Raw genomic sequence first — 27,953 nt, 5'->3', positions numbered from 1 at the left:
AAAACATTTAGAACTCCCCTGTCATTACATCTGAAAGTCTGACTTTGGTATAAACACATTTCAACATGAAACTAAAAATGCTTTGCAAAATTCTGAGCTGCAGATATCCGCTCTGATGAAATACAATTCTCAACATGAATTGCGACAGTATCAGTTACCTATAAAGTTATCAGTGAGAATATTGGAAACTTTGCTGAACTGTGGAATAACAATCAACTTCCAACTAATAACTCATTAAAAAATACTTAATTGTAAACAAGATTCCTTTTAATTAAGAAGTGTATAAAAATCCTCCATATTACAATTTGTGAAACTAGGAATAAAAAATGAAGATTTCTGTCTTCTGGGTTGTTGTGCTGTGTATTCTAGTCGATGTTTACCAACGTTTCAGAGGTCATACTATCTCCGTCGTCAGGGCGATGATGACATCGACCAGACTACGCAGCGTAACAACCCAGAAGACAAAAATCTTCATACTCACCGCTGTGAAAACATAGGGATAAAAAACTCACACAACTGGTAAACCAACACAGAGAATACTTTTTTTAAAAAAAGTCTATACACATCTTGGTGAAATAAGAAAATGTCCATCTGTAAATAATAAATAATAAAATAATTGACTCCCACTTCAAATCCATTTTACATAAAAATGTCATGTGTACACTTTGCAACTTGTTCTTTTCTTATTCCTATGCCACATACAAAGGTTACTTGGAGTAAGCAGATGTCTTCCTTTCATTCCGTAATAAACCTGAAAAATAATCTGCTAACGTCACAGTACTTGAATCTTTTAACACACATAACAATGCTTATAAGTTGATGAATGAAATGTACGTATGCCGTCAAGGACAAGAATAAACTCTGCTGTGCTGATATCACATTCGGGTTATAAATAACAAAACAAAATATTTATGATTATTTCCAGTATGGTTGAATCAAAATTATTGTAAAGGATACAGTATTTCAGGTGCTAATTTTATTTTTTGGTTTATTTAATGACACTTTCAGGATCTGGACTATATAGTATCATATGAAAGGATAACAGTGAATAATGAATTTGAAAGGATGTGGAAGGAAGTACTTGTGACCTAATTTTTGGTACTATTCCAGCATTTTCCTGGAAGGACTGAGGAAAACCACAAGAAACTCATGTTAGCAGGGCTCCGGGTTAAAACTTTAACCCGGGACCTCCCGAATACAAAGCAGGAAAGCAAACCACTCGACTACAACGTTTGGTAGTACTGTGTAGTCTGGTAAGTTTATCAGTGTTCCTGAAATGTCAGTAAACTTCGACCACACAACATAGCGCTACAACCCAAAAGACAGTATTTTTCATATTGTAAAGATATATGCGTCAGTATTCACAGCTATTGGCTCGTTAACACACAGTTCATAAAATCATTCCTTCGTAGATAGTCTCTGAAATGTTGGACTTTCGCTCCGAATTCAAGTGGCTAATCGTCCCCCTGTGAGGAGGATCAAAAGGATGGGGCATGTAGCATGTATGATGGAGACGAGAAATGCGTATAAAATTTTGGTTGTAAAGCCTGAGGGAAAGGACCACTTAGAAGACCTAGGCATAAAAGGAAGAATAACATTAAAATGTATCTTAGAGTTTTCAGACGTGTCTGTAAAATCAGTGTTAATCACATTTTACACAGTGAGAAGTGGAAACCATACATACCAACACTGAAGACAATCCAGCTTGCCACTTGAATTTTGTGACTGGTGTGAAGGCAATGTATCTTATCCACATTCAACTGTTGCGAAGCAACTTTTAAATTTAACGGTACTGTCAATCGTCACAACCATGCGTACTGGTTCCACAAAGTCCGTGCGTAACAGAAAAACAAGCAGTCAATTTATCAGGGATATCAGTGTAGTGCAGTCTGTCTTTCAGAGAAATGACAGAGCCATTTTTCTTTGAAGCGACTGTCACAAGTACTTCCAATTTATCAGTATTGTAGGGCATCATAATGTGCATCAATGATTTGATTTCTGATGAAGACTTATTTTCAACATGACGATCAGCCACCGCATTACCAAAACCATGTGAATCAATGCTCGCTTCCCATGGAGATGGAGAGGGTAAAGAGGAAATATGGAGTATCACCCCAGCCTCCTGACTTAACATAGTTAGAATTTCACCTGTGGAGTGATTTAAAGGACAATGTGTGAGACAGTTAGGCTTAGAAAGAAGACAGGAATAATGAAAACAGTGGGACTAATAACTGAAACTGGATAAATTTTAGTGACAGCAATATCACAAAGAAGAAAGTGATTTAATACATGTAATGTTTCACACGTTTTTTAAGTATTTATTATCTATCACACGTTTGTAGCAATTGTTACGAAATTAATACATTTTTTTTTACAATAACTTCCCTGACAGATATTTCTTAGTGGGGGTGGGGGTAGGGGAGGTCATTTAAGGTTAAGTTATCTTTCATTCAAGTAAATACAGTGGCACTGTTAAGTAAAGAGAGACATAAGAAAAAACACTTCTTAGACATTTCAGACACTTACCATATGTTTGCTTTTTGTTGTAGATAGGCTGTTAAGAAACAAACATGTGTGACTAGAGTTATGGAATACATTAAATAATTCTGAATTACTTACTTATCACTAACTTTACAAGCTGAAAACCATATTTTAAGTAGGCAAATATCAAAATGCCAATGACAATTTTATATAATTTTCTTTTAATTAATCTCACTCTTAAGATGGCTGTTTTCTGGGTTGTTGCACCGTGTAGTCTGGTAGAAGTTTACCGACGTTTCAGAGGTCCTTGCTGCCTCCATCATCAGGGCACCGAAACGTTGGTAAACTTCTACCAGACTACACAGGGCAACAACCCAGAAAACAGCCATCTTCAGACTTACCACCACCAAAACCTCAAATCCTACAATCTCACTCTTGTATTTAAATATTAAATGAAATGATAAATGAGTATAATACCTTACTAAAATAATAACATTACAGTTCCCACTGTACCCTCCTGGTTTTGCTCACCTTTAATGTTTCTTGTCACTTGCTGGACAATTTCACGCGAAATCAATCTCATTTTTACAATCGCAAGAAACACATATTTAATCAAGAACACATCACCACCTCAACATAATCACTATTTCAGTAATAAAATGCAATATAAAATCAGTTTCATTAAAGTAACAGAACATAATGGACATCCTAAAATCAACAAAAGTAAAAATCGATTTAACCTACATTAATCGACATATAAACATACATGCATACTCACCGCAGGTCAAGATCATGTAATACAGCAACGAGTATTATTACAGTAGGCCTTCTCTTCCAACTAATGCACAAAATGAAATAGGCATTATAGATTTTGTGGGGTTGTCGGGTGTAGGTGGTAATCAAAATATTTGTTTTAAATTTTGTCAGTGATATCAGCACAGGCATATTGGACTGAACTGACAGTTTCCTGTGTTGCTAGATTTATTCCATTATTTATGTTGGAATGAACAAATGAAGAATGGTGTGGCTGGATAAACACGTCCGATGAAGACTTCCTTTGCTCTGTCATTGTTCTAACAGACAAATGCAGTTCCAACAAGCTGAATAAGGAATGTATATCTTCAGCTCGTTCACAACTTAACACATTTTCAACAACAGAAAACAAATATACAGGACACTGTTTTTCTGCTCATTCACTCCGATCACTTAAATACAACAGGCACAGCCGATGCAGCAGCAGTTCCACCACAACAGGCTAAATTGCAGAGCATGAGAACTGATGACATGTCTTGTCAGACTTCCAAATGTTTTGACGGAGGATGTACGATGAATGGTTCGCTCCACATTCGTCTCAAGTCGCCCTAAAATGAGATACAGGAAGTAAATGTAAATCTCAGATCACAACAGGACATATACCACAAACGAAGCAGATGAAACAATTAATTAATACAGTCAAGGAATGAAGCATTTATTATTACAAACTCAATTTGAAACAAAATACATCCATCCCTTGATTTATGAATGTAATCCATTCAATGAAAACTGTTTATAAGGTAAAAATTTGAAAATAAAAACAAAATTCCCATTAATTTCAAAGTAAAAAATTCTGACTGGTTCCCGAGTCTCAAAAAAATCACCCAATATTTTTCCCACATAACCAAACTTGATTTTTTGATTTTGGGCATACCCAACCTTCTCTCTATTTATGGAGGTAAAAGTGACAGCTTCTCTCCATCTTTGGAGGCGTAGTTGATGGCTTACCTAAATCTTGTGCCAAGATAAAGAATATGTGAATAGGTTAGGTTATGTTATAAGCATGCTCACCTTCAAGTAGGCCATAGTAAGAAGGGGAAGCAATGTGAAGGGCACCAAATATAATAAAGCTGGCTGTGCTGCTTTGAACACTTCTGATGAGACAGTTGCTGTCAGCAGGCCTAAGAAGTATCCAATCAGAGAGCAGTGGAAGTAGCTGTGGAGGATTCAGAGATTATACAAGTATTCTGTGTTAAAAATTGATGTATCACTCATATCTCTGTACACATTTTAGTATAAGATAAGCTTTTTCCAAATTAAAATATTCTTTGACCTTTGAAAATGGTGCCAGTGACGTCAGAGTTGTACGACTTTAGCGGGGGCAAGATGTCATCATGGAGTATTTCCCCAAAGTGAGTATCATGGTTGACTGTCTGGCTAGGGATTCCCCACTGTCATTTACGCACGCAGAAATGTGTGTAAGTCTCATGTAAAGTGCCCATTATTGCTTTGTAAACTGAACCAAATCGGAATGCACCATAAGCCACTCGGTGCTTCAAGAGTTTCTACGTGAACAGACAGACATCGCAAAGCTAACAGATGGATTACTGAAACTTTCAGATGCAAATGTGACTAAAAACAAAATTATCACAAAGAGGGTCACGTAAATCCAGACTCCAGTACAACCGAGACAAAACAACAGAGCTCCAGTGGAGGAAGTCTCAAAAAGGTATATAAAGTGACAATGTGGCAACAGAAATCATGAGAAGTAAATCGCAGACGCAGTTCAAACTGTACTGAGTTAACACTACACTGTCACAATTTCAGCTGTTACAACTGAAATGTACGGTAACAAATGTTGAACATGTTACCTCAGAACGTGCATGGAATAAAATTTCACACCAAAGCTACAATATAATTTCAGTAATACTGCATGACACACTGAATTTGCTTTTACGTGCTAACGGCCTTGTAAAATGACATTTCTAGCCTGTTGTTCTATTCCAGAGTGGCAAGGTGAAATTCATTTCTGAGCAAACAAAACTTTCAAACTTGATCTTTGTAATCTTGATATCTTAGTACACAGAATCTTGATGCTCACTTACTACATATATAAATCCATCACTGACAAAGATATATTTTTAAATATGCATCACTTGAAGTTCCAAATAACAATCCTCATGATATGTAACAGTAATGTTATGCACTCTTTATTTGAAATAAGTGCAAAATGGGGAGGACATGTCTGTTTCATCTCTAATTATTTTATCCGTGGCGTAACAGCTCCAGAGATCCAAAGCCGACTAGCTTGACTGCTGGCCTCACATTCACATGCCTAAGCAGAGGTGAACGATCATCCAACCAGATATAGGCTGACGTGTGGTCAGCACGACAAACCCCCAGCCATTGCTAGCTTTCCTGACCGGGTTTCATCTCTAATATTGAAGGAATTTACAAGGTACTACACATCTACACCATTAGTTGTTAGGTTAATATGAGTTCGGTTGAATATAACCCCCACTTTCCATAAAAATCAAACTGAGCTTTACTCCATATGGAGTATTCTTTCCACTCTTGTATGCCATATATCCATGTTCTGCACAACTTCCTGACAAATATAACAATTATAAATTTTAACATACAGAACTTATGGACACTGCATTCACATGCAGTGAAGGTCAAGTCAGAAGATTCACATTGTCTTCCTCAGTCTCTCTAGGTGAATACCTAAACAGAACCTTCAAATAAACAACTACTGATTCCTCTAAATTCTTACATACTCACCATAAATAATCCTTTTCCCATGTTATTCACTGCTGAATAAACACTGCGGTTTAAAGAGCATAGTCGAACAACTGATGAACTAACTAGATGGCTGACCGAACCCGAAGGTTCATCACCGAATTAACCAAAGCCCTCCACCGGACCCTGTCCTGGGCCAACAAAATCCAGTCTCCTTCAACTCCTATCTCCCATAGATCCCGCCTGAGATTATCCTCCCATCTACGACTAGGTCTCCCCAGCAGTCTCTTCCCCTCAGGCTTCCCAACCAGTACCCATACATCTTGCCCCATCCATGCGCGCTACATGCCCAGCCCATCTCATTCTTCTCGACTTAATCACCCTGACAATATTCGGGGAGGAGTACCGATCAACCTATGAATTCATATTTAAATTGTAAAATAATTTTTATTCATAAAGTTAATAATGTAATCACATAACTGAAAGGTCATGTCAGCCTGACCTTCAAATTTAAACCACAAAAGTACTCAACAAATTTCAAGACATTAGACAATCATGATCTACATTGGAAAACAAATACAAATAAGTTAAATACTTTACTCAATTTCATTTGTGCAAAATTTACTTTTAAGCAAAACAAGTTCATTCTTTACATATTATGACGTTCAGTTTAATAAACCTGTCTGCACTGTGCTGTGATCTTGAAGCATGCAATTTGATGACAGCTACTTTTTTGCATCAGCTACAAAACACTTTAAAATATTTCATACATAACGTACTTTAACCCTGCATATCCATATGCTACAGAAAATTAATAATCTTAAATCCACAATACCTGAGCTTGTTGAAATGCTTCGGTGGAGGAACACCAGTTTCTCCGAGATGCACCAGCTGAGACTTTTTATAGGCATCGTAACGGAGAACAAAGCAAAGAAGCAATCCAGGCATGACTATATCACCAAGACCCAGCATAGAAAAGTGTCCTGAGTTGTGGATACTAGGGAACACAAGTTTTCCTGGTAACGACAGTTTAGGGGCCTCCTTTACGACACCTCCGAGGTGAAGTTTACGAGCCACTAAGCCCACAGGGTTTTCTGCCGGCCTTGTTGCAACCTAAATCAAAGCAGTACAAAGACATGGTGACAACTTACACTACTACAGTCTTAAAATGAAACACTATGGATCCAGACATGGTCCAGTAAAAGGGTCTATAGAACGCGGTAATGAACCTTTGTGTTTAATTAAAGGCATGTAATTACTTCAACAGGAAAATAACTCTCTGCTTCTGAAGGGCATTGCAACACAGAATTAGATATCAGATAATGAAAGGGGATACATTCGCATCAAGCTGACAGTTTATCATTGCCAGGAATACACATCTGGTAAGTATTAAAACCTTTCTTTACATATTGTATAACCAGATCTGAGAAGACATCCTTATGGGCAAAACATCTTTCATTGCTATTTTATTATTATGTTTTAAACTAGGGTGGTATTTATACTAAAATAAAATACAGAAATTTATCCACACAATACCAGAGAACTCATAGGAAAACACTAGAAACATAGTTTGAGAATTTCAGACCTAAAATGGCAGTAAAGACGATAATTCTTTTGGCACAAAGAGGTAGGGTGTACTAAATTTTTCCTGTATTTTGTACTTAAAACAGGCACCAGGTTCTGAAATAATTTGATTCTTTTATTAGTTTTCTTTTTTTCAAAGAAATAAAGCAAAGGGTTGGGGAATTATTACAAACTGCTATACAGCCTGGAAAGCAGCTTGTGCCAATTGTTGAATTGTTATTTCACACACTAGTTCTAACTTTCATTGATGTAGAGAGAATTTCATATAAATTTTAACACCCAAACAGCTGCAGTGAATCTTGACACAGGACTTAATTTTTTTTTTTCCAAACAATATTCAGCTGGTGCATGAATTGCAACCAAGGAATCATAAAATGTGCTTAGAATACTCACACGCTTTCCTACTTGTAATTAATTATGTGCTACCCTGTAAATACAAGAACCACATAACATAAATAACACTGCATCTTACCTTTACCATAACGTTGGTATTGAAGATATAAGATGAGAAAAATACCCAGAATACATCATAAATAAGTAGTCCAGTCAGTAGCAATGTTGACACTTTCAGACTTGGAAGGCGCACAAAGGCAATAAAAGCCACACACAGACCCATCCCCATCGCTAGCAAACAGAACAAATCACATTAATTATAACTGAACTCAAACTGTAATTCTATGCAAAGTAATTCATACCATGAATAATTTGTTTTCACAATGTATAACTTCAGTTTCCAGGGATAAGCCATGGCCTCTTCTCCTAACCACACACACTTCTCCCACTGTATAGCAGCCCGTTCCCGCTCCACCAACCAGCGCCATAAAATCCTGCTACTAACTCACTGCTTGCCCTACACAAAACTTCCAAGCAACCCTGTCTACATTTTAAAGATGGCAAACTGCAATGTCTGCTGAGACACTGAACAGCTATAAACATAGAACAAAGCCTATCCCTGAAAACCTACATTACACAACAAACAACTTCAACTGCACAAGCTTTGCGACAATAATTATTTCCACAGTATTCTCACGAGTTCCACTTAACAACAAAACATTTTGATAACTTGTTCAAAAGTTTACATTGTAATCTCCGATCTTTAATTTCATAAGTCTCAGTGACACTAGCCTCTTCTATGCTTTTGTTTCTTGTGAGTCCACGGCAACCATTTCACATATTTCTGAATTTATTACATTTCATCTTGTCTTCCTCTAAATGGGCTATATAAACTCAAACTCCTTTGTCCAGTTTAGATAAGGATGCGCAACAAAGGGGATGGTAAGACGGAAGTACAGTACGAAGTAAATCTCAAGACAATCTAGCAAGTTAAAATGTATATGAAAACAAATTTAAGAGACTTTTATGGGTTAACGTACAGGCCAGCATGGAAGAGAAAATCACATTTTTTCACTTACTTAATCATGACTCATACAAAGCATCCAAATATCCATAAATGTTGTGAGAAAAAACAGCAGTTTCTGTACTTCTAGTATAATCACTACCACCTGTAAGTAAGGCAAGCAACTGGATGAAGATTTCTGTCTTAAGGGTTGTTGCGCCGCGCCTCCTTCATCAGTGCGTCATTGCCCTGATTACGGAGGCAGTATGACCTCTGAAACGTTGGTTAACATCGACCAGACTACACAGCGCAACAACCCAGAAGACAGAAATCTTCATACTCATCGCCCTGATGACGGAGGCAGTATGACCTGTGAAACGTTGGTTAACATCGACCAGACTACACAGCGCAACAACCCAGAAGACGGAAATCTTCATACTCACCGCTGTGAGAACCTCAAGTCTTACAAGCAACTGGATGATTTTCTACTACAGTAGAACAATTCTGCTTTATAAATAGCTTTTTCATACTTCCAGTCTAATTCTAACATTCAATACTTTCATGATGACTTTGATGTAAACATCCATTTGTGTGAAATTACATAATGGAAGAATCCACTAGCCCACGTAAACAGTGAAAAAGGGGAGGACCTATAACGGTTCACCCAAATTCTTGGAATTTTAACTGTCACTGTATGCATCTTAATAGCTCAGTCAGTATAGTGCCTGGCTACGGAATGGTTTGATCCCTGACGAGGGCAGAGGATTTTTCCTCTAGCCTCTGCGTCCAGACAGGCTCTGGGGCCCACCCAGCCTCCTCTACAATGGGTACCGGGGTCCTTTCCTGGGGGTAAAGCGCGGCCGGGGCGTGATGCCGACCCCTCACCCCCATCTAGTGCCGAGGTCAAGAAAGAGTAGGAACTATACCTCCACTCCCCCCCAAGCGCCTGCATGGCGTATAGTGGGACAGCTTTACTTTACTTTACTGTATGCAGCTTACTTACTATCTGTATCGTTTACATTTTCAAATCAACGTTCCTGCCAGTATCAAGTTAATTTATTGTAACTGCCTGAATTTTCAACGTCGCCAGTTATGCCACTGACCCGAAGTAAAAAACCAACTCAATCCTAGAGGTGCTACAGGTGGTTTATTACCCCCCAAGTAAGTTTTATTTATGCAGAAGTTGCTGTTGTCCACAACTGGATATTTGAAGGAGCTGCGTTTATAGCCGGTGGAAACAAACTGGTATGGGGTTGTATTGAACTTGATTTCACGCTTAATGGTATATTTGTATTATGATAAGACATTGCTAGATGGCAGCTAGCACGGGTAGTGCTTTACCAATAAATTCCCTTTGAAATTACATAGATATTTATGATTCTTTGATTTCACTGGTGCAATGTGAGAGTTGCAGTATACAGAAGGGTGCTGTATTGGGATTTGAATGTTTTTTGTTATTTCTCTAATAAGCACTTGGAGGAAAACTTGTTTTCCAGCTACTAGGCTTATTACATTAAGAGTAAACAATTTTATTTTAAGAAAAGAAATTCACTATGTGTAAAATTAATGAATAACTTACCATCCATTAGTAACCAATGCCCAGTCAGAACCCATATGCATACAATGAAAACGGCTAATGAAAAGGAGAGAAGTTCGGCACCAGTGAATCGTCCACATACCCCGAATGAGATCCTGCAAATAAAAATATATCACTGGTAATGAAGACTAATCTGATGATTGGTGTCACATTAATAATAATTGTGTCAGCAGCACTTGCAGTCTTCCTGGATTATAATAATTAAGCCTCTGCTGAAGTACTTGTATAAAGATCACCAATAAATCCATCAAGTGTAAAATTATCTGTAACATCATCTCTTAACTTACTTATTTCCATCAGAACATGGCCGGATCACATACTGGCACATAGGTAAAAGAAGGAACGCTAGAGCCACAGTAGCAATTACTGAAAAATAAGAACAGAACACACAGCATTACTCACAACAAACAAGACTTTTACAAAGCAATGAAGAAACAAATGCCCAAAATACATGAGCAGAAAACAGCGAATGGAGTCGAGTAATTTAAACACATTAAACTGATAAATCACCTTCATATAAAGATTCCAGCTGTGCATTTTTAGACATAAGATCAGTATAACAAATTCTAACTACAGCTTGGTACTTATGAGAGTATCTACCATTCCTTGTACACATATGATGCAAACTACTTAGAAAAAACAATCTGTTTAATGAAGATTTCTGACTTCTGGGTTGTTGCGCTGTGTAGTCTGGTCGATGTTTACCAACATTTCGGAGGTCATACTGCCTCCGTCATCAGGGTGATTCTTAGTATAAAGATTTCTGTCTTCTGGGGTGTCACAGATATTCTAAATTTTGACTTCCACTTAAAAAATAAAAAACCCAGGAAATTGAAAAGTACAAAGATGGAGTGGTCTCAGAAGATATTAGAGAAACATACACATCATACCATAAGACCATATTTTCTTATAACATAAAGAAAGAGGACACTAAAATACTTATGACTTACTTGCTGTACAGATCGCGAACAACATCTGCATAGAGTCAAAGAAAAAGAACATTACTAGCAGTGAAATCGATGCTCCCAAAGGCAAACACAAAGCCTGCATTGTGTCAAGGGTCTGCACATCTGCAACGCAAAAAAACACACATTAACCAACAGGAATACGAGGTAGTGGGTTTCAAGATCTGAAATTTTTTTAAGTGGCTACAATTTAACAAATGCAACTGTATTATAAAATCTGTTGCACTGACACTGTACCAACTAAACCTAATTCACCGACTAATTTTAGTTTTAAAAAAGATTAATCGGCTGGAACATCCAGAAGAGAGAGAGTGAGAAACAAAAGGATTAGAGAAATCACGAGGGTGGATCGAGATATAACTGAGGAGATAGAGAAAAGACAACTGATTTGGTATGGACACGTGCAAAGGATGGAGGAGGAAAGGTTACCAAAGAAGACTATGAAATGGCAAATAAGAGAGAAGGAAGAGAGGAAGACCGAGACCAGGGTGGAACGACAGAATTACAAGAACCATGATAGAGTGGAAACTACTTCCAGAAGGATGGGAAAATAGAGAAGAATGGAAGAAAATATTAGGCACCGGAAGACCGAAGTAATGGTCAAGAAACGGAAGAAGAAATGTCTTATATAGGTTATGGACATAAGTTGAGTGCAGTAATTTCAGTTTTCACATATAGGCAACTTACAGTGCATCAATCGTGATTTACTTACATATGAAAATAACAAATTAAAAAGTTACAACAGAAAATGTCACATAGTGGTAGTGGTGATTATTATAACAATAATAGTAACAACAATTATAAATCCATAAAACTAAGCTAAGATAATATTAGCCTAGCCTTATACATGTTCAAAGTTCTGGATTACTTCTGTATTTCATGATATCTGATATAAAAAGAAATTACTATTGTCACCACTAGGTCCTCCTGCTGCTGCTGGAAGGCCAGTCAAACTCTGCGTTCGTTCCTTCTCCTTTTCTCGTTCACGGGCCTCCTGCTCCATATTCAGCGACCTGTCAAAAAGATGTTGCTCTTTACAGCATAACCACAAAAGTTACTGTGCACTTACTTATATTGTGACTCAAACAGGATCAATTTTACACAAAAATAAAACCCAGAAAGGACATGCACAAACTGAACAATACTGGCACTTGATTAGAAGCAAACTGAGAAAGCTATGCTACTTGGATCATCAATGTGAAACATCACGAAGTACACTCCATGTTGCAACAAAATTGTTAACATTACGATCCCACAAACAACAGCTGTGCATAATCTTCTGCCTTCAGACTGTGAAGCAAAAATTCAATACTGCAGGTGGTTTCAGAAATCTGTGATTTACATTGGTCCACAGAAAATCCTCATCTTTTCATGAAGTGCTTGTACATGATGAGAATGTCAGAGAGTCTTGTAAAATTAGTGCTCAGAAAATGACATGGTCAATTTTCTTGACAAAACAATAAATTCTGATCATTGAGTGAGATTCATTCTGACACCCTTATTTTGTTCAACTGACCTAAAATGACAAAACATGGGCATTTCATTCAGGGAAGTGCTTCAGCACATACAACTAATAATTCTATGAATACGTCAACTGAAGTTTTTGGTAAACAAGTTATAAGTTGTGGCCTGCCCACTTATCCAATTTAAGTACTTGGGACTTTCATTTATGGGGTATGCTAGAAAATAAAATGTATGTAAATAAACTTCATTCACTTCAAGAACTAAAAAAATGATTTAGCAGGACACTTTTGTTACTACAAGACAACAACTTTGCCATGTGTATAAATACTTTTGACATAAATACGTCTATATGGAATTTTATAACATATTTCAGCTACAACAGACCCATCTTAAGCGTAACTAATTCAAGGTAGGCAGTGCTGTCTTACTCAAATTTTAATCAATTGTAAAGCGGGCATAAAGAAAATATTTAGAATAAAGCCACTATATAAACTCCTTACCGTATAGACGTATTTACATCAAATTCTCCGGAACCGTGGTTCCACTGTCCCGTTTTTTAAAGACATCTAGAAACAACATTTCTAGACACACAACAAAGCTACTATCTTGTTTTCATGTAATGTATGGCAATTTTCTGCACTTCAAAAGTGACAGTTTCAATGTGTATTGCCCCCTTATTAACCACACTTTATACATACAATGAAAACAAAATCACCTGCAAAACCAGATTCTTGTTTCATGATCTGGTGGGATCATACAAGAACTGAGAATCAGATTATTAATAAGCTGCCCACCTGGTGTTATTAGTGCTATCACAACACAAAATCTCAGTGAACAATATTGTTCCTGCCTTAAAAGGGCATACAGTCACCATATTGGTGCTGCTAATGTTAGGGGTCAGTAAAGCATGACTTTCACGCAAAGTTCTATGCAAACCGACCAATTAATACAAAAGTTGCTGAAGGTAAATGTAAAAATGGACACAGTCAAACATGTTGACATAATAAGCCTTACTATCATAACAAAAAAAAAAACAAAGTAGGCTGTACACATAGGAATAGAGAGAAGGATAATATTAAATCTTAAAGCTATAGAGTGTGAGATTAAGGTCCAGTGGCAGGCTCTTGTAAACACTGTTATGAATCTTTGAGTCTGATAAAACAAAATGAATTTTACTAGATGAATGACGATCAGCTATTTCAGAGAAGGTAGGGTAATATTCTGAATTAAGTTGATTATCACCCATTTTAGAATTGGGTATAATAAAGCTTCTATCCAATGATATCATAATTCTTAATAATCCCAAATACAAGAAATCAGGTTGTAAATCTCACATGTTTTATCCCTTCCTTAGGTCTAATCTACCATAATACAATCAATATCTGGTAATCTATACCCAACTAAATATCTAGCCATTAAAATCATTGGATGCCACCTTATAAATTCTCTTCAAACTTTCAAACCTTTTGAAGTCCAATGGTAAATATATGTACAAATCTACTTCATCAATTAATAACTACATATTTTATATTTACAAGTTTCATTGGATTCTTGGCGTAAACAGCAATTATTTCTTCAAACTGCATTAACCAGTCTAAGTTTTCACAACATATGTACTTCTAAATAACATTATTTCATATCTGAAAAGGATTCACATTAGTAAGTTTTTTAAGATAACAAATATATTTCTCTCCTACAAAAACATATCAAATGTCATGATATTCCAAAGCTATGAACCAACACAGTCTGCCTACTTGGCAGGAAATTGTGCCAATCAGTTTTATATATTTCTACAACTAGGTCCACAAATGCAAAGTATTTCTGTTCATGATTAAAGCTTCCTTTCTGGTTCTTTCTGCTTCCTTCACAATAAAACAACTTGCTTTTGACAGTAGATGTAAAACAAAACAAAACAAGCCTTACCTGCATATGAGAAAGACTTTCACCCAACTGCAATACTTTCTAATGTCCTTAAAAGTTTGGTTCTGCTGCTGATTAACATATATATTGACTTTCACCATTTACATACATACACAGAACATGTACTAAACACCCTATAGAGTAACATTTTGTGCACCATTATTATGAGACCACTTACAACAAAAGAAGAAAAGGTCATGGGCAGTAATATAAAAATATGGTCTATGACAATTTCTAAATTCCTCCAAAATTCACTAAAAAATTAACTTACCTGAAGCTGCCATACACAATAAGCAGAATGGAGATGAGAAATGTAGAGACCCGTGAAGAATCCATGATGGAGTAAGCCCTAAAGAAAGCAACATAAAAGCTGATTTTCAATGCTGTGGACTCAAAAAATTTAAAACTTAACCTCCCTCTGGCTTTATAAAATATTACTCATTATATTATCTGGTTCCATATTTCTTGCTCTCTCTGTTACATCTATACATGCTTTGCATTATAAACACAAAACGTTTTTGTTTCTGCTCTGATGTGAAACGTTAAATCCTGGGTATATCTTATAGTGTCTAACCTATAAAGTTAATGCACTTACCACTGGTAATCCACTGGTGTGGCCATTGCAAGGACGGCGCCTGGCGTCGCTAGCACCTGCAATAAGCAGGGGTCAACACCAACAATGAACAGATGTCATATTCAAATGGCAATATTGCCCGACGAACCTACAGGTAATGAATTCATTGGCACAATCTGCAACTTCACCACATATTGCAGCAACATCGAATCTCTAATGAAGCACGGATCACTGACTTCTTAGTGCTAACATGACACAGTTCTTGTACACACAAACACTACAACACAACTATTATCAGATTCAGGCGTGTCACATCTTTGTTCTCATTTTAATCATGAGAAAGTTCTTTTACGGTTCAGCTATGAAATAATTAACTTACCTCAGAGAGAACTTTTCCCCCATGAAGAACTTCTGGCGACAACCGTATAACTCCTTAGATATCCGATTTAAAATCGCCATCAATTTGTCATATTTCCAACAGTTTCTTCGAATACGAACATTATTTCACAAACAGCCTCTACGACAGAAAACAAGATTCTGCCATTTTAGTAAACATGGTCACGTGAGAAGTAGTTCCAATAAACCCAGACATTACACTGACTATAAATCTCTCACACGCAAAATATAGTCATAAATAAAACAATTTATCAGGTTCGTCAAAATCTAATTTCGAAGGAATTAAAGCTTCCAACCCTTGTGAATCTAATCATAGCACAAATGTATTCTTCCGCCAACTTCGTGCCGTCGTGTCCACTTGCACCAGCTTTACACTGCGCGTACAATATTAGTTTAATAATTGTATTCATTTTTTTGTTCCGTAGCGCATTTCTTACAAGCATTTTCAATTAGCGTACCCCCTGCCCCCCATACAAATGACATCACGGTCCCTCCTTTCTGATATCTAGTGTGTTGCTTCCACAACTTACCAGATCCCCATACCTATACTTTTCCAACTATTGGAAGTTAATCTCACCCATTCTCTGCATGCCAATAAACTCATTCAGGGATATTCATATAGGGTGCATGATTAAAAAACACTTGAAGCTTACATAAAGGTCGATTTTTTTTTCTTGTCTACAATAGTACAAGCCTCCACAATATTCAGAAATAATTATCTGGTTAGTGTTTGGTAGCACATTGAATGTTGAAGCAGGCCAGAAAACATGGATTGTGGTGAAGTGTTCAATTTAAAGCTAAGACTGGGGAAGTTTTAATGTTTACTTTTAAATATAACCATTACATAAATGCTGTCACTTGCCGTCTTCAGATTTACAAAATAACCACTTTCACTGACACCTAAAAAAAGGGGGGAACATGAAAATATGTCCAACAAACTTCCAAAGTAATGTACACATTTTCTTACAGCAATAGAATTAAAATTACACCTTACCATTGTACCTGGGAGATGCAGCAATTTCAAATTGCAAGCCAAACTTTAATTGTGGGGGGGATACATATGCCACATCCATTAGTGGTCAGTCATGTAGGAAAGTCTACAACCAGTGGAGTATAAAGATATCTTCACTGTATGATTATGGGTTCACAACTCATCCTAGAAGACTGCCCAAGAGAAAAGTGGGTAGCAGTCAAGGAACCAGACTTTGTACCCCTTCTCACTTCCTATGATGAATCCACTCAAAACACTCGGGAATCTTTCCCTGCTAATGATGTCCTGGGCATATTCCATGGATTTTTAACCAAAAACTTCTAGAAACCAAGTCAGTAGTGACACTTAAATTTTATTCAGCAGCACATGCACAATCTTCTTTTGCAAATTATATAGAAAATGAAACAAAACAGCAATTACTGTAAAAAAATTCTGCTTATAGTAAACTGGTTAAAAATCCATGGACAACAATGAGATCTAAATCATAACACAAGGAAGGACATGGCTGTCACTAAGCTTCTCTTAAGAAAAGAACAGAAGTATCAAACACAGAAAACTTTACAATACAAGAAAATAGTTTGCTCAAACTTTTTTCTTTTCTTTAGCCTACAAAAATATCCTGCACTAACAGAATATGTTAGTTCTTTAGCAAAGGACTTGGTTTTGCTTTCAGTATTGCTATCAAGTAAGAAATTTGCATAGCACAATTTAACAACACAATTTCAAAGAATCAGGAAACAAAAACTAAGCTGAGGTATCAACTCCAAAGCTGAGCTGCATAATGGGGGGATGAGGGAGGGAAAGAAATGGATTTCTCTACCAATACTACTACAGACATTCCCAAGGAAATAACGTCAACTAGAGGATGCGTTGGTTCCGTTAAGTACCAATAAATTATTACACTCAACCCACAGTAATTCACTAAGAATTGGGGACATTTTAAAATGGTGAAGGGAGGCCATTATCAGCATATAATACTCACAATAATACGTTTCTGATAGAGAAAAATAAATTGTTTAACAACTTGCTCATTTACTGGAATGATTGCTAGGAATTATGTAAAAAATTGCAGTGGTGCCAAAACATACAACACAATGACCTACTTATCTGAGAAGGTGTCAGTCTCAGAAAGAATGTCTTTACTAATAAGTGGAAAATATTTCACTTTTCTTAACCCCACGCACACTCGAAGAGAAGTTTTATGATTTGTTAATACTGCTGCAACATAGTGATACATTAGCCAACTCCAACTTTACATTTAAAAATTGAAATGCTGGCATGTGGACACAGAAAAGAACTTGGCAATTTAGTAAGTGTATTTGTCATTTTAATAAAAAGTTGTGAAATTAATAATAGCAGTGATGTTTTTGAATCCCCCCCTCAGCCCCAAACAATCGAGCAAGCAGTCGTATTACAGAAACCTCCCCCCACGGAACATTTGCAATATTTTATTTATTTTAATATAATGCTGTGGTTTGTGTCCATGTTCACTAAGCCATCAGTCCGTCCGTCGGTTTGTGGTAGATTTCACGCGAACGGTTTTCAGCCACCGAAAAAAACAAGATGAAGATGTTTTCTTTTCAAGTTTTACGTTGTTGCTTGTTTGTTTACGACGACGTTACGTGGGTGTAGTTATGACGTTACGTTGTTACGATTGTTAAACGGCAGAGAGTTACGACACATCTTGGTCTTCCACATCTTGCAGTTGTTCCTTTTGCTCTGTTTCTCCTGTAAATGAAGGGAAGCAAAACTTAAGTAAAAGATCTTAGTAGAACTTGCTCTCAACTGAGCACTACTTCAGCATTTATAACAATTTTAATACTTCAAGCATAGTAAAATTCCCATTTAACCAGTCAAGTGTGTATGATGTGCTGATACCCATGCTACTTTTTCTACAACTCTGTTGCAACAGACATAGATAGCACGTTTATTTCACCTTCAAGTTCTCAAAATAAGATTAACGGCTCAAAGCAGTCTGGCGTTTCGAGTCTTTGTTAGCCAATAGAATGGAATTAGCTCAAAATAAAGTGAGGTAATACTTCGAGTAACATAGATGTGATAGTGACACAATACGAATATTTAACCAAATAGCCAATAAAGTGTCAAATCTGACTACAATAGTGATGACGGTAAATGAAGCATGGTACACTGACATAAGTTAGATACTGGGAAACCGCGACTCCAATTAGTGGCACGCCTGCCAGCATATTGATTAAGAATATCTCAGGAACTCAGTGAATATTTTAAACTATTACATTCAAACTGCTCAACTAGCAACAAAAGAAATAATTCAGTATTTTGAACAATTTTTAGAGAATAAAACTAATCTAAACCAAATCTAGAGTCCACTGTGAAATGACACGAAGAGAGAGAAAATTACGCATTTCACTGGTACTAAACTAAAGATGAAAAATTCAGTTGTTCCGGGCAGACTACTGCTGGGTCCATTCTGCATCCCTGCACTTCAGAGCCTTGACCGCACAGCTAGAGCTAGTACCAATGAGGCCCTCTTCAAATCCAATGACTATAGTCATGCACAACTGAAAATATGGCTAGTCAATGATAGGCATGAACATTTAATATCACAGTAGCATTCTTTCGTGTTTCTTCACAAACCCCAAAAAATCCACACAAAAATTAAGAATTGTTATTTTCAAAGAGGAAAATACATATATTCCAGGAAACTGCCAGCAGTTCTTACAATTGCCTCACCAAAAAGAACAGATGCACTATATTGCAGCTGCAAAGCAAAATTCATGTCAATGCTGTATAATGTACTACAAAATGGATCAATGCACTGAGACAAGTATCACCAAACATACTCTACTTAAGCCAAACAATGTTTTGCACAAAGAAAAGTTGACTACAATACACTCACATGGTATCACCAAACCACCCATTATCATTAAGTCAAGCAGGTCATTGTGAAACATCTGTAATGTGTTTATTAGGTGTTCCGTCAGATACGTCTTGGGTGTTCTATCACGTTTTATTTCAAATGCCAAGACCTAGTTAGGATTACATAATGTACAATCGCACAAATCATAAATACATCAATGACAGCTTTATTTCAACTGAAACCTGTGCCAGTGATGTAGTAATTTAGAATAAACTAAAAACTAAACTGAATGTTTCAAAAAGCTAAATAAACTTTTATTAAAAAGCTATATATTCAAAAAATATGTACATATGAATTGTGATAAAATGGTCTCCCACAGTGTCCATTTCATAATTCATGAAAAATTACCAAGATATTGGGTTTTAAACAAAAACACCAAATTTCTAAAATGAAATGGCTGCCTTTAAGACATTTACATATCAGTCACTGAATAAACCATTTCAGGAGAGATAACAACCAGGCATACCACATACGCAGGTAAGATTTACTTTATAGAGGATTGAATGATACACATTATATAAATGACATTCAACAATGACATGATTGGATTAGGGCTGTATAAATTTTGCATTAAGTCAAATAATAAATGAGGATTCCACTGTATAATTTACAATTATTTTATCTTCAACTCTAACTTAGAATAAAAGGTATCTTAGAAGAGTATGGGATGTGGAATGGTTAGGTAGCAGTGACAGCTTGTTGGCCAGTCTGGTCCTCATTCGTACCATCTCCCTGCATGTCAGATGTCCAGAGTGTGAGGTTGTCACGAAGGAGCTGCATGATAAGTGTGGAGTCTTTGTAGCTCTCCTCGCTCAAAGTATCTAGCTCTGCAATAGCATCATCAAATGCTGCTTTGGCCAGTCGGCATGCTCGGTCTGGCGAATTCAATATCTCGTAGTAGAACACTGAGAAATTGAGTGCAAGACCCAACCTGAAGGAAAATATAAATTAATCATTAGCACAAAAAGGTCAAGGTGTGCACTCAATAAATCTACAAACAAAAAACTTAAGCCATAATTAAAACCAATGGGGATCTGAAACTTAACAGTACTGCTAATAATACTGTTGAATTTGTTTCAAAATAAAATAACTGACGCTTTCAATCCCATGTCCCAACTGCTGATCATTTTTTTGTACTCTGGACGTGAAACAACTTTACTAGTTAAAATTTCTGGTTCTCAAAGTGGAGAGTATGAAGATGGCCGTCTTATGGGATATTGCACCATGCAGTCTGGTAGATGGCATTTCAGAGCCGAGACGTCAGTAAACTTCTACCAGACCACGAGGCACAACATCCAAGAACACAGCTATCTTCAGCTACACCAGTTATCTGAAAAAAGTAACTGCATTTTCTGACCCTCTATGATTTATGGTCTTCGACTGAAGGAAACGGGCAACCACACAAATATTCTGCTTACCTAATTGGGTGTGTAGGTGGTAGTTCTGTCATGGCAATGTCACTTGCTGCTTTGTATGCAACCAATGAATTTTCAGCGGCTTCTTTCCTGTCATTGCCTGTGGCAAATTCTGCCAAGTATCGGTGGTAATCACCCTTCCTAAAATAAGTACCAGACCTGAATGAACTATAACACATTAAAAAAACATTATATGGAACATTGAAAATGTATAATCCATGCTGGAGGGTGGGATTCCTGGGAGTTGGAGCCACAGAGATGGACTAAGGCCCCCCCCCCCCCCCAGTCATGGTCCTCCAGATGCCTGGATGATCTACCTGGCCCTTGGAATGCAGCCTCCTGAGTTATCTTCAACCACTGAAGAAGCCAAGCAGGTTATTCATCGGAAACCCGCAAGGCAGACATGAGCAGGCCCATAACATATTCTTTGTTCAAAGAATACCAAAACTAAATACACAAAAATTACAGTGTGTTCTAGCACTACAGTGAAGTTGCTGCTGAAGGGACCAAAATGCAAAATATTCATAACACTTGACACTGTTCAATCAGTAACATAACTGGAAACAAATCTTACATTTTGTAGTAGAATACTTTAGATTCACCAGTTGAAGCGCATGGAATGAGATGTTTATCCAAAACACCTAAGATGTCAGAGCAAATATCACGCAACTCCTTCTCTACCTGTAAAGACAAAAAATTAAGATACCTCAAAATCATAGCTGCTGCAAATACTCGAAACATGAACATACAATTTTTAAGTCTGGCGATAAACCTATGTAGATCACAATAACTAGAAAATATTTTAATACATACATTGGTTTTGACACTGAAACTCACTCTTGACAGATTAATACAAGTCTTCAATAATAATACCTTCACTCACACAATCATAGAAATCATTCCAATGCCCAATTGCATGTTATGTTCCCATTTTTACCTCTAAAACTAATCAACTTCCAAGTCTGACAAATTATATGTCAAGAACTATGCACACTGAAAAAAGTGGACTCAGAACTGTTAACCAGATGTAGGACGCTGCAAGCCACAGGTTGAAAATCCTTTAAAAATGTTACCGTGGCAACAGTTATGATTTGTATGTATAACACACATACGATCATAAATATCAATATTAGGACCAGGTGACACACTTTCATCTGTGGAAAATGGTGCCTAAAACACCCAATTCATCTTACAGAATTCAGATATAACAGGATAATAATTAAGATTTGTCTAAAGTAATATATGTAACCTTCAAAGTATTTTCCCTTCTCATCAGACTCGACACAATGTAACATAAAAAAGAAACACTTTATCCATTTTTAAACAATACTTGTTACCAAATCCACATTCTCTTTAAATTTAGTCTGCAGTAAGTGGGAGGGGAATAATAAATCATTCTAGTAACCACAGAAACTAAAGCTAACTTTAGAACACTGTTCCTTCACACATTCAGAATATAGAAAACGTGGGGAAATTCTTCAATCATTACATAACCTAAAGATGACTACCATCCTTAAATTGTATTCCTATTCAAATAAGATGTAAAACAGTGCATGTTCCACTACACTCTTCCTTACTTTCATTTGTTTCTGGGATAGAGCGTAATGTAGAGTTCTTCCTGCCCTGCCTATCCAAATCTGGCAACATTTTGTGCTGTACCCATAGACTGATACATTGCATGGTGCTGAATAATAGGATGATCTTCTTCTTCTTCTTCTTCTTCTTCTTCTACGGCTCTCCAGTCTGTATTCGGTCCATGGCCTCCTCAATTCTCCTCTTCCATTCGGTCCTCTGTTAGGTCCGTCTGTCCGAGGCTTTGATTGAGGTTTCGAAACATCTTCCTTTTTACAGTGTAAGGTTGTTAGCCTTGCGACCAACCCCCAACCAGGAGGACCAGGGTACCTGTCTTAGTCTGACCTCTCCCCCTCGACAGTTCTGGCTAGGGAGGCCCTACCAGTAACTATGCTACCGCCAGCATAGCTCTTGGGATCAGTGAATAATAAATAGGAAAGGATGTGGAGGAGCGTGGTTGTGACCTGACTTAAGGCATTACCTTGGCATCTGCCTAAATCGGCTATGAAAACCACACACCAATATTGACATTTTAACCCACAACTTCCCTACATGACATTCGGTACACGTTTTCCTAAATACATACATTCAGAAATTAGTAAAGGAGTATAAAACAGCAATCTTGAACAAATATGACAAATTTCTTAAAATTATACATTTTTTATTTGAACATACCTGATTATTTACAATCTGTCCTACATGGACATTCAGTAAATCTTCTGATATTGTCTAATGACGTGCGGAATACATGTCCAGTGATAATCTTCCTTAAAGATTAACTTAACAGTACGTTACTAATGGCTTGAGTGGGATTCAAACCCACGGTCCCAGTGACCAAGTGGCACAAGGCCCACTCCTCAGGCAGTGCAGCCACTGTGACCAAATTTACATCTGTGATGAAAAAATTGTTCAGATGGTGACTGAATAAAAATCCTCTGCCCCTGCTGGGGATCGAATCCCAGTCATCCTGACAGTAGTCAATCACTATACAGACTGAGCTACCCCAGCTGCATTACTAACAGACCAAAAAACATCCTTGTTCTAATAAACAGATAAGCAATACAACAAAGAGGTTAGCAGAAGAAGGTAACAAACACATGTGAGAAATATCTTTGTACAAAAGACCAATGTATTTTATTTTCTTAAGTATGATCTTAAGGTCCCGCGCCATAGCCGCACGGTCTGAGGCATCATGTTTTGGACAGGTGATACTGAATGTGCGCTGGTTCGGGTCTCGGGGGAGAAGAAATATTCTTACGAGCTTTCGACCAGTTTATGGGACCGGTGCCAACCCAGCATCGTGAGGAAATTGGGGAGCTACAATGAGTAGGGTAATCCGGTCAGGAATGCTAGCAATGCCCGGGGGTTTGTCGTGCTGACCACACGTCACCCTATATCTGGTTGGATGATCGTTCACCTATGCTTAGGCAGGTGAATGTGAGGCTAGCAGCCAGCTAGTCGGCTTTGGTTCTCGGAGGGCTGTTACGCCACAGATTATTTATGTTCTTAAGTTTTGTACACAGTAGTTTAAGATAAATTATACTATAAAAACAATTATTTTCGTGCAATACCTGTGATCTGTATGTCCGGATCATCTCCAATTTCTCCTCAGCACCTTTGTTTTCTTCTTTCTGCTCAATGGAGCTGATTATCCTCCAGCTGGCCCGGCGAGCTCCAATCACATTCTTATAGGCCACCGACAGAAGGTTACGTTCTTCAACAGTCAGCTCAACATCCAGCGATGCTACCTTCTTCATCGCCTCGACCATTTCTGTACAAGGCAAACAGAAAATATACCATTAATACACACGTAAGTTAAAGCTACAACAGAAGCAAACGAAAGTACAAATTTCAGTATTCAGACACAAACCAACTACTAGGATCAGAGTCCTTCAGAAGCTTATAGTTACTCAGTAAATCAAATAATTCCCCATCTTCTATAAAACACAAAAGTTTATTAATAATTCATACATAATTTCTTCTTTGCTTCGATGCATGAACTGCATCCCATCCGATGTCTCACTAGTCCCCGCCCTTCTCAGAAGAGAAATAAATGCAGATACATGTGGACCTCTTAGACCGCCATTGCTGATAATGTCTTCTACTGGTCCTGTTTCATCACAAATACGCCCTAAATACCAGAGGCGTGAATGGCAGACACATTCGAACATTTGCAGGGGGAACGCTCAGTCTACAGAAAATGGACAGCTGCCAAAATATTTGCCTGGCACCATCAGTAAAGCATTGCTCAGCAAACAGTTCCATTACAAATATTTTAAACTGAATTCCAGGGTGGGAGATGTTGCATCATTTGTTCATATGGAAGGCAAATTTATTTGTATCGGCATCTTGTATTGTCTCAGTTTCATGCCACCTGAACATGAATGGATATTTAGCTGTTGTTCTGTAACATGTTTTGTGGTTTCATTTGTAATGTGAATCAGTTACCTTGCACTTTAAGTTTCAGGATCGCTCTTGGAATGACCAATTTAAAATTCTGGAGGGTGGTCCATTTCCTCAGTCAAAGATGATGGTTGACTCTGGTGTTACAGAATTTTCTTTTGCTCCCAGACAATGTATGAACTTTGAGATTACTGAGGTGCCACAAAGAAAAGAACTGGACCCTAACAATCTGTATTACCGACAATGTTTGAGTGAAGTTCAACAGATTCTAAATAAGACAAGTGGCAAGACTATTTACAAGACAGTGACAATTAAGGGAACACCTCTTTAAACTGGGGTAAGTAAATAACCTCACCTGTAGAAGGTGCTATCATGAAATAGAAACAGCTTCACATATCCTTTGTGACTGTGCAGCCTTTGTTGAATAATTTTGACATTTGTACAGGAATTTTCTGAAACTAAGCAACTATCATGAGATTCTGCTAAGTAGGGTACTGTGCCAAATTAAACATCTCCATAAGCATAGGGCCAAAAAACGGGAGGGAAATATCATGTTCCTCAATCACCTTGGAAGGTACCTTCCATAAACTATGTCTACTCACCAGCTGCAAAAATGCTTATTATAAAACTAGTCACCATGAAAATAAGTCACATAATTACACTCCAAACCTGTGAAGTGTTCAAATATTATACTTGTTATAAAGTACATTGTCATACATAAAATTATTTTGACCACCAGTGCTTTAGAAAATCTAGTCTATCTCAGAATTAACATAATTTTCCCCAATATTTCACCCGCACAGACCATCAGTTCTAGTATTCCCTACTTTCTCTTATGGCAAAAGTACTGATCACAGATTTATAAACAGACAACCAGCACTTTTTCTCTATTCTTAATGCTGATCTTCAGAATGTTATAGTTACTACAATGGCACCTCTGCTTTGTAAATACCACACCAAGAAAACAGATCGAGAATGTGGAGCTAAAGCTCCAAGCACAGAGACCTTGAATCAGATGGAATTGTGGTCAATTGGCTTCAACCTTGAGGATGGAACCATTGGTTTCCATCAGGCAGGTCTGACATGATAGTGATAGTCCTGCCATGCTGGGAAACAAATCTCAGTCATCCAGCAAGTGCACAGTCATTTTTATTCATTCATACATAGACATTTTACTGATTGAGCTATTCAGCTTCATGTTATACACAACTGACAAAAACAAAATACTATTAATGTTATGTACAATAATTCTTATTGTTCTTTTGCTGTGTACATTATCTACATTGTTCTGATGGGGGAAAGGCTACGTCTCAAAGGAAATGTACAATTTCTACAATAAATCCTAATTTCCCCCACCTATTTCATCTCAAGCAGTAATTCTGAAGCAATGAACTAAAACGAGGTTACGAATACTGATTTTCCTCATGAAGCATCCCCTTTCATTCGCTGTGAATCCACATGCATGCTATGTTGTGGTTTCAATAGACAGGTAGCAGAATCGCTTCTGCGTTTGTGCCTGGAAATGGGAGAGAAAAGGGGATAACGGGTACAGAGGAGTGATTTTCACTCTAACCCATAGGTAGACAGACAGGCAGACAAGGGTAGGCTAGGGCAATGCACAGCAAGCTTGGCAGATCAATACTTGGTCAGCATAGGGAGATCCCCACCCACTCCCGTTGCCATGGTAACAAATTGTTTGCCCTGAGTCTTGCTGGCGCCTAGCCTTGCCTGTGTGCTACTCAAGGCAGGATGTGATGTCACATTTCCACCCCTCCTCCACATTTGTAACAGATAATACCAATGAATCCTTATTACCCATCACACTAGTTCTGAGATATGTTCCAATGTCAATTTAATCTCAAGAAATCTGTACAGTCAACACAGATACGGCACAGTTCTGACATGGCTGTTCTACGAGATTAATTTTATACGCATAAACTACAGCCTTAACGATGATACACCAAGTTGGTCTACATCTGGCAACATTGTTAATATATTTTCATAAGTAATGCCACTCCCACTTGCAACTTGTTGAGTATATCTATTACTAGGTATGATACAGGTCAAATTTTAAAAAAATATACTTCTTTCAAAATACGAACAGATAACTAGTGAGGAATGCATTAACCGTTCACCATTACAGCATAATTCACGTAACTTACAGTAGGTCTGGTACGTATAAGATTTTAAGCAAGTCAATTTCTGCTTAATGACGCATATTTAACTCAACTGGCATCTCTTCCACGTTAACAAACGGAAAATAGCATTCCCTTTTAGTTACATTGATGACGCATCGATCTTTTGGGCCTGGCCCGAGCCATCAGATTCTGTTCGATTTCCTTACAACACGACTGCAACTATTTATAATACCTATAAAGTAATGCAAAGTGTCACACTACTGCTATAACTACGTTTAAATTCTTCCTAAATAAACTCATAATACGATGAAAATAAGCAAATATTCTAACACTAATGCTGTCATACGGTCAGTGGCAGCGTCGAATCACCAAACTGGAAGTCGGCTATTTTCTAACACAAATATTTCAGCTTCTAATGAATATTATACAAAATATAAAGCTTACCATCATATCTTTCAGCTTGCTCCGCCAATTTTGCTTTGTAAACATTATCCTCTCTTTCCGACATGACGGATGAATCAGGATTTCACACGCACTGCACAAGACGACCACTATTACACAGAAAACTAAGATGGCCGCGCCCGCCAACACTGAAAATAGTTCGCCACTATGGAAAGACAAAGTTGTGTTCTTCCGCCAATTACGTCATAATCGAAGTTCAGAGTATTTTTACTTGTAAGAAGTGCCGACTAATTTAGTATTCAGATTTTGTGACTGTTTTAT

The 27,953-nt window shown here is 37.3% G+C and overlaps 2 protein-coding genes and 1 long non-coding RNA gene across 3 annotated transcripts in view; 1 reads left to right on the top strand and 2 right to left on the bottom strand.

Annotated features, from left to right (window-relative positions):
- Positions 1-249: 249 nt before the first annotated feature.
- SppL (signal peptide peptidase-like protein) lies at positions 250-15,992 on the bottom strand. Its single transcript, XM_022062958.2, has 11 exons — positions 15,796-15,992; positions 15,438-15,493; positions 15,114-15,191; positions 12,365-12,471; positions 11,444-11,563; positions 10,781-10,859; positions 10,476-10,588; positions 8,033-8,184; positions 6,812-7,089; positions 4,306-4,450; positions 250-3,842 (listed from the first exon to the last, which is right to left on the bottom strand). The coding sequence occupies exons 2-11, from the start codon at positions 15,461-15,463 to the stop codon at positions 3,774-3,776; spliced, it is 1,167 nt and encodes a 388-aa protein (XP_021918650.1). The 5' UTR covers positions 15,464-15,493; positions 15,796-15,992; the 3' UTR covers positions 250-3,773.
- Positions 15,993-16,461: 469 nt separating this feature from the next.
- On the bottom strand, positions 16,462-27,833 carry 14-3-3epsilon (tyrosine 3-monooxygenase/tryptophan 5-monooxygenase activation protein epsilon). Its single transcript, XM_022062968.2, has 6 exons — positions 27,675-27,833; positions 24,261-24,460; positions 21,692-21,798; positions 21,121-21,258; positions 20,428-20,633; positions 16,462-18,531 (listed from the first exon to the last, which is right to left on the bottom strand). The coding sequence occupies exons 1-6, from the start codon at positions 27,736-27,738 to the stop codon at positions 18,476-18,478; spliced, it is 771 nt and encodes a 256-aa protein (XP_021918660.1). The 5' UTR covers positions 27,739-27,833; the 3' UTR covers positions 16,462-18,475.
- Positions 22,848-27,953, top strand: part of LOC147874422 (uncharacterized) — a 168,261-nt gene continuing 163,155 nt past the window's right edge. The window contains exon 1 of the long non-coding RNA XR_015534310.1: positions 22,848-22,942. This is a non-coding gene — a long non-coding RNA (uncharacterized LOC147874422). The remainder of the gene's footprint in view (positions 22,943-27,953) is intronic.

Source organism: Zootermopsis nevadensis, unplaced genomic scaffold (assembly GCF_977971745.1).
Source record: "Zootermopsis nevadensis isolate Lab colony 2312 unplaced genomic scaffold, Znev_1.0 Znev_ptg000009l, whole genome shotgun sequence".
Taxonomy (NCBI): domain Eukaryota; kingdom Metazoa; phylum Arthropoda; class Insecta; order Blattodea; family Termopsidae; genus Zootermopsis; species Zootermopsis nevadensis.
Note: the sequence above shows the minus strand (reverse complement) of the source record. Positions and strands in the feature narration are given on the sequence as shown.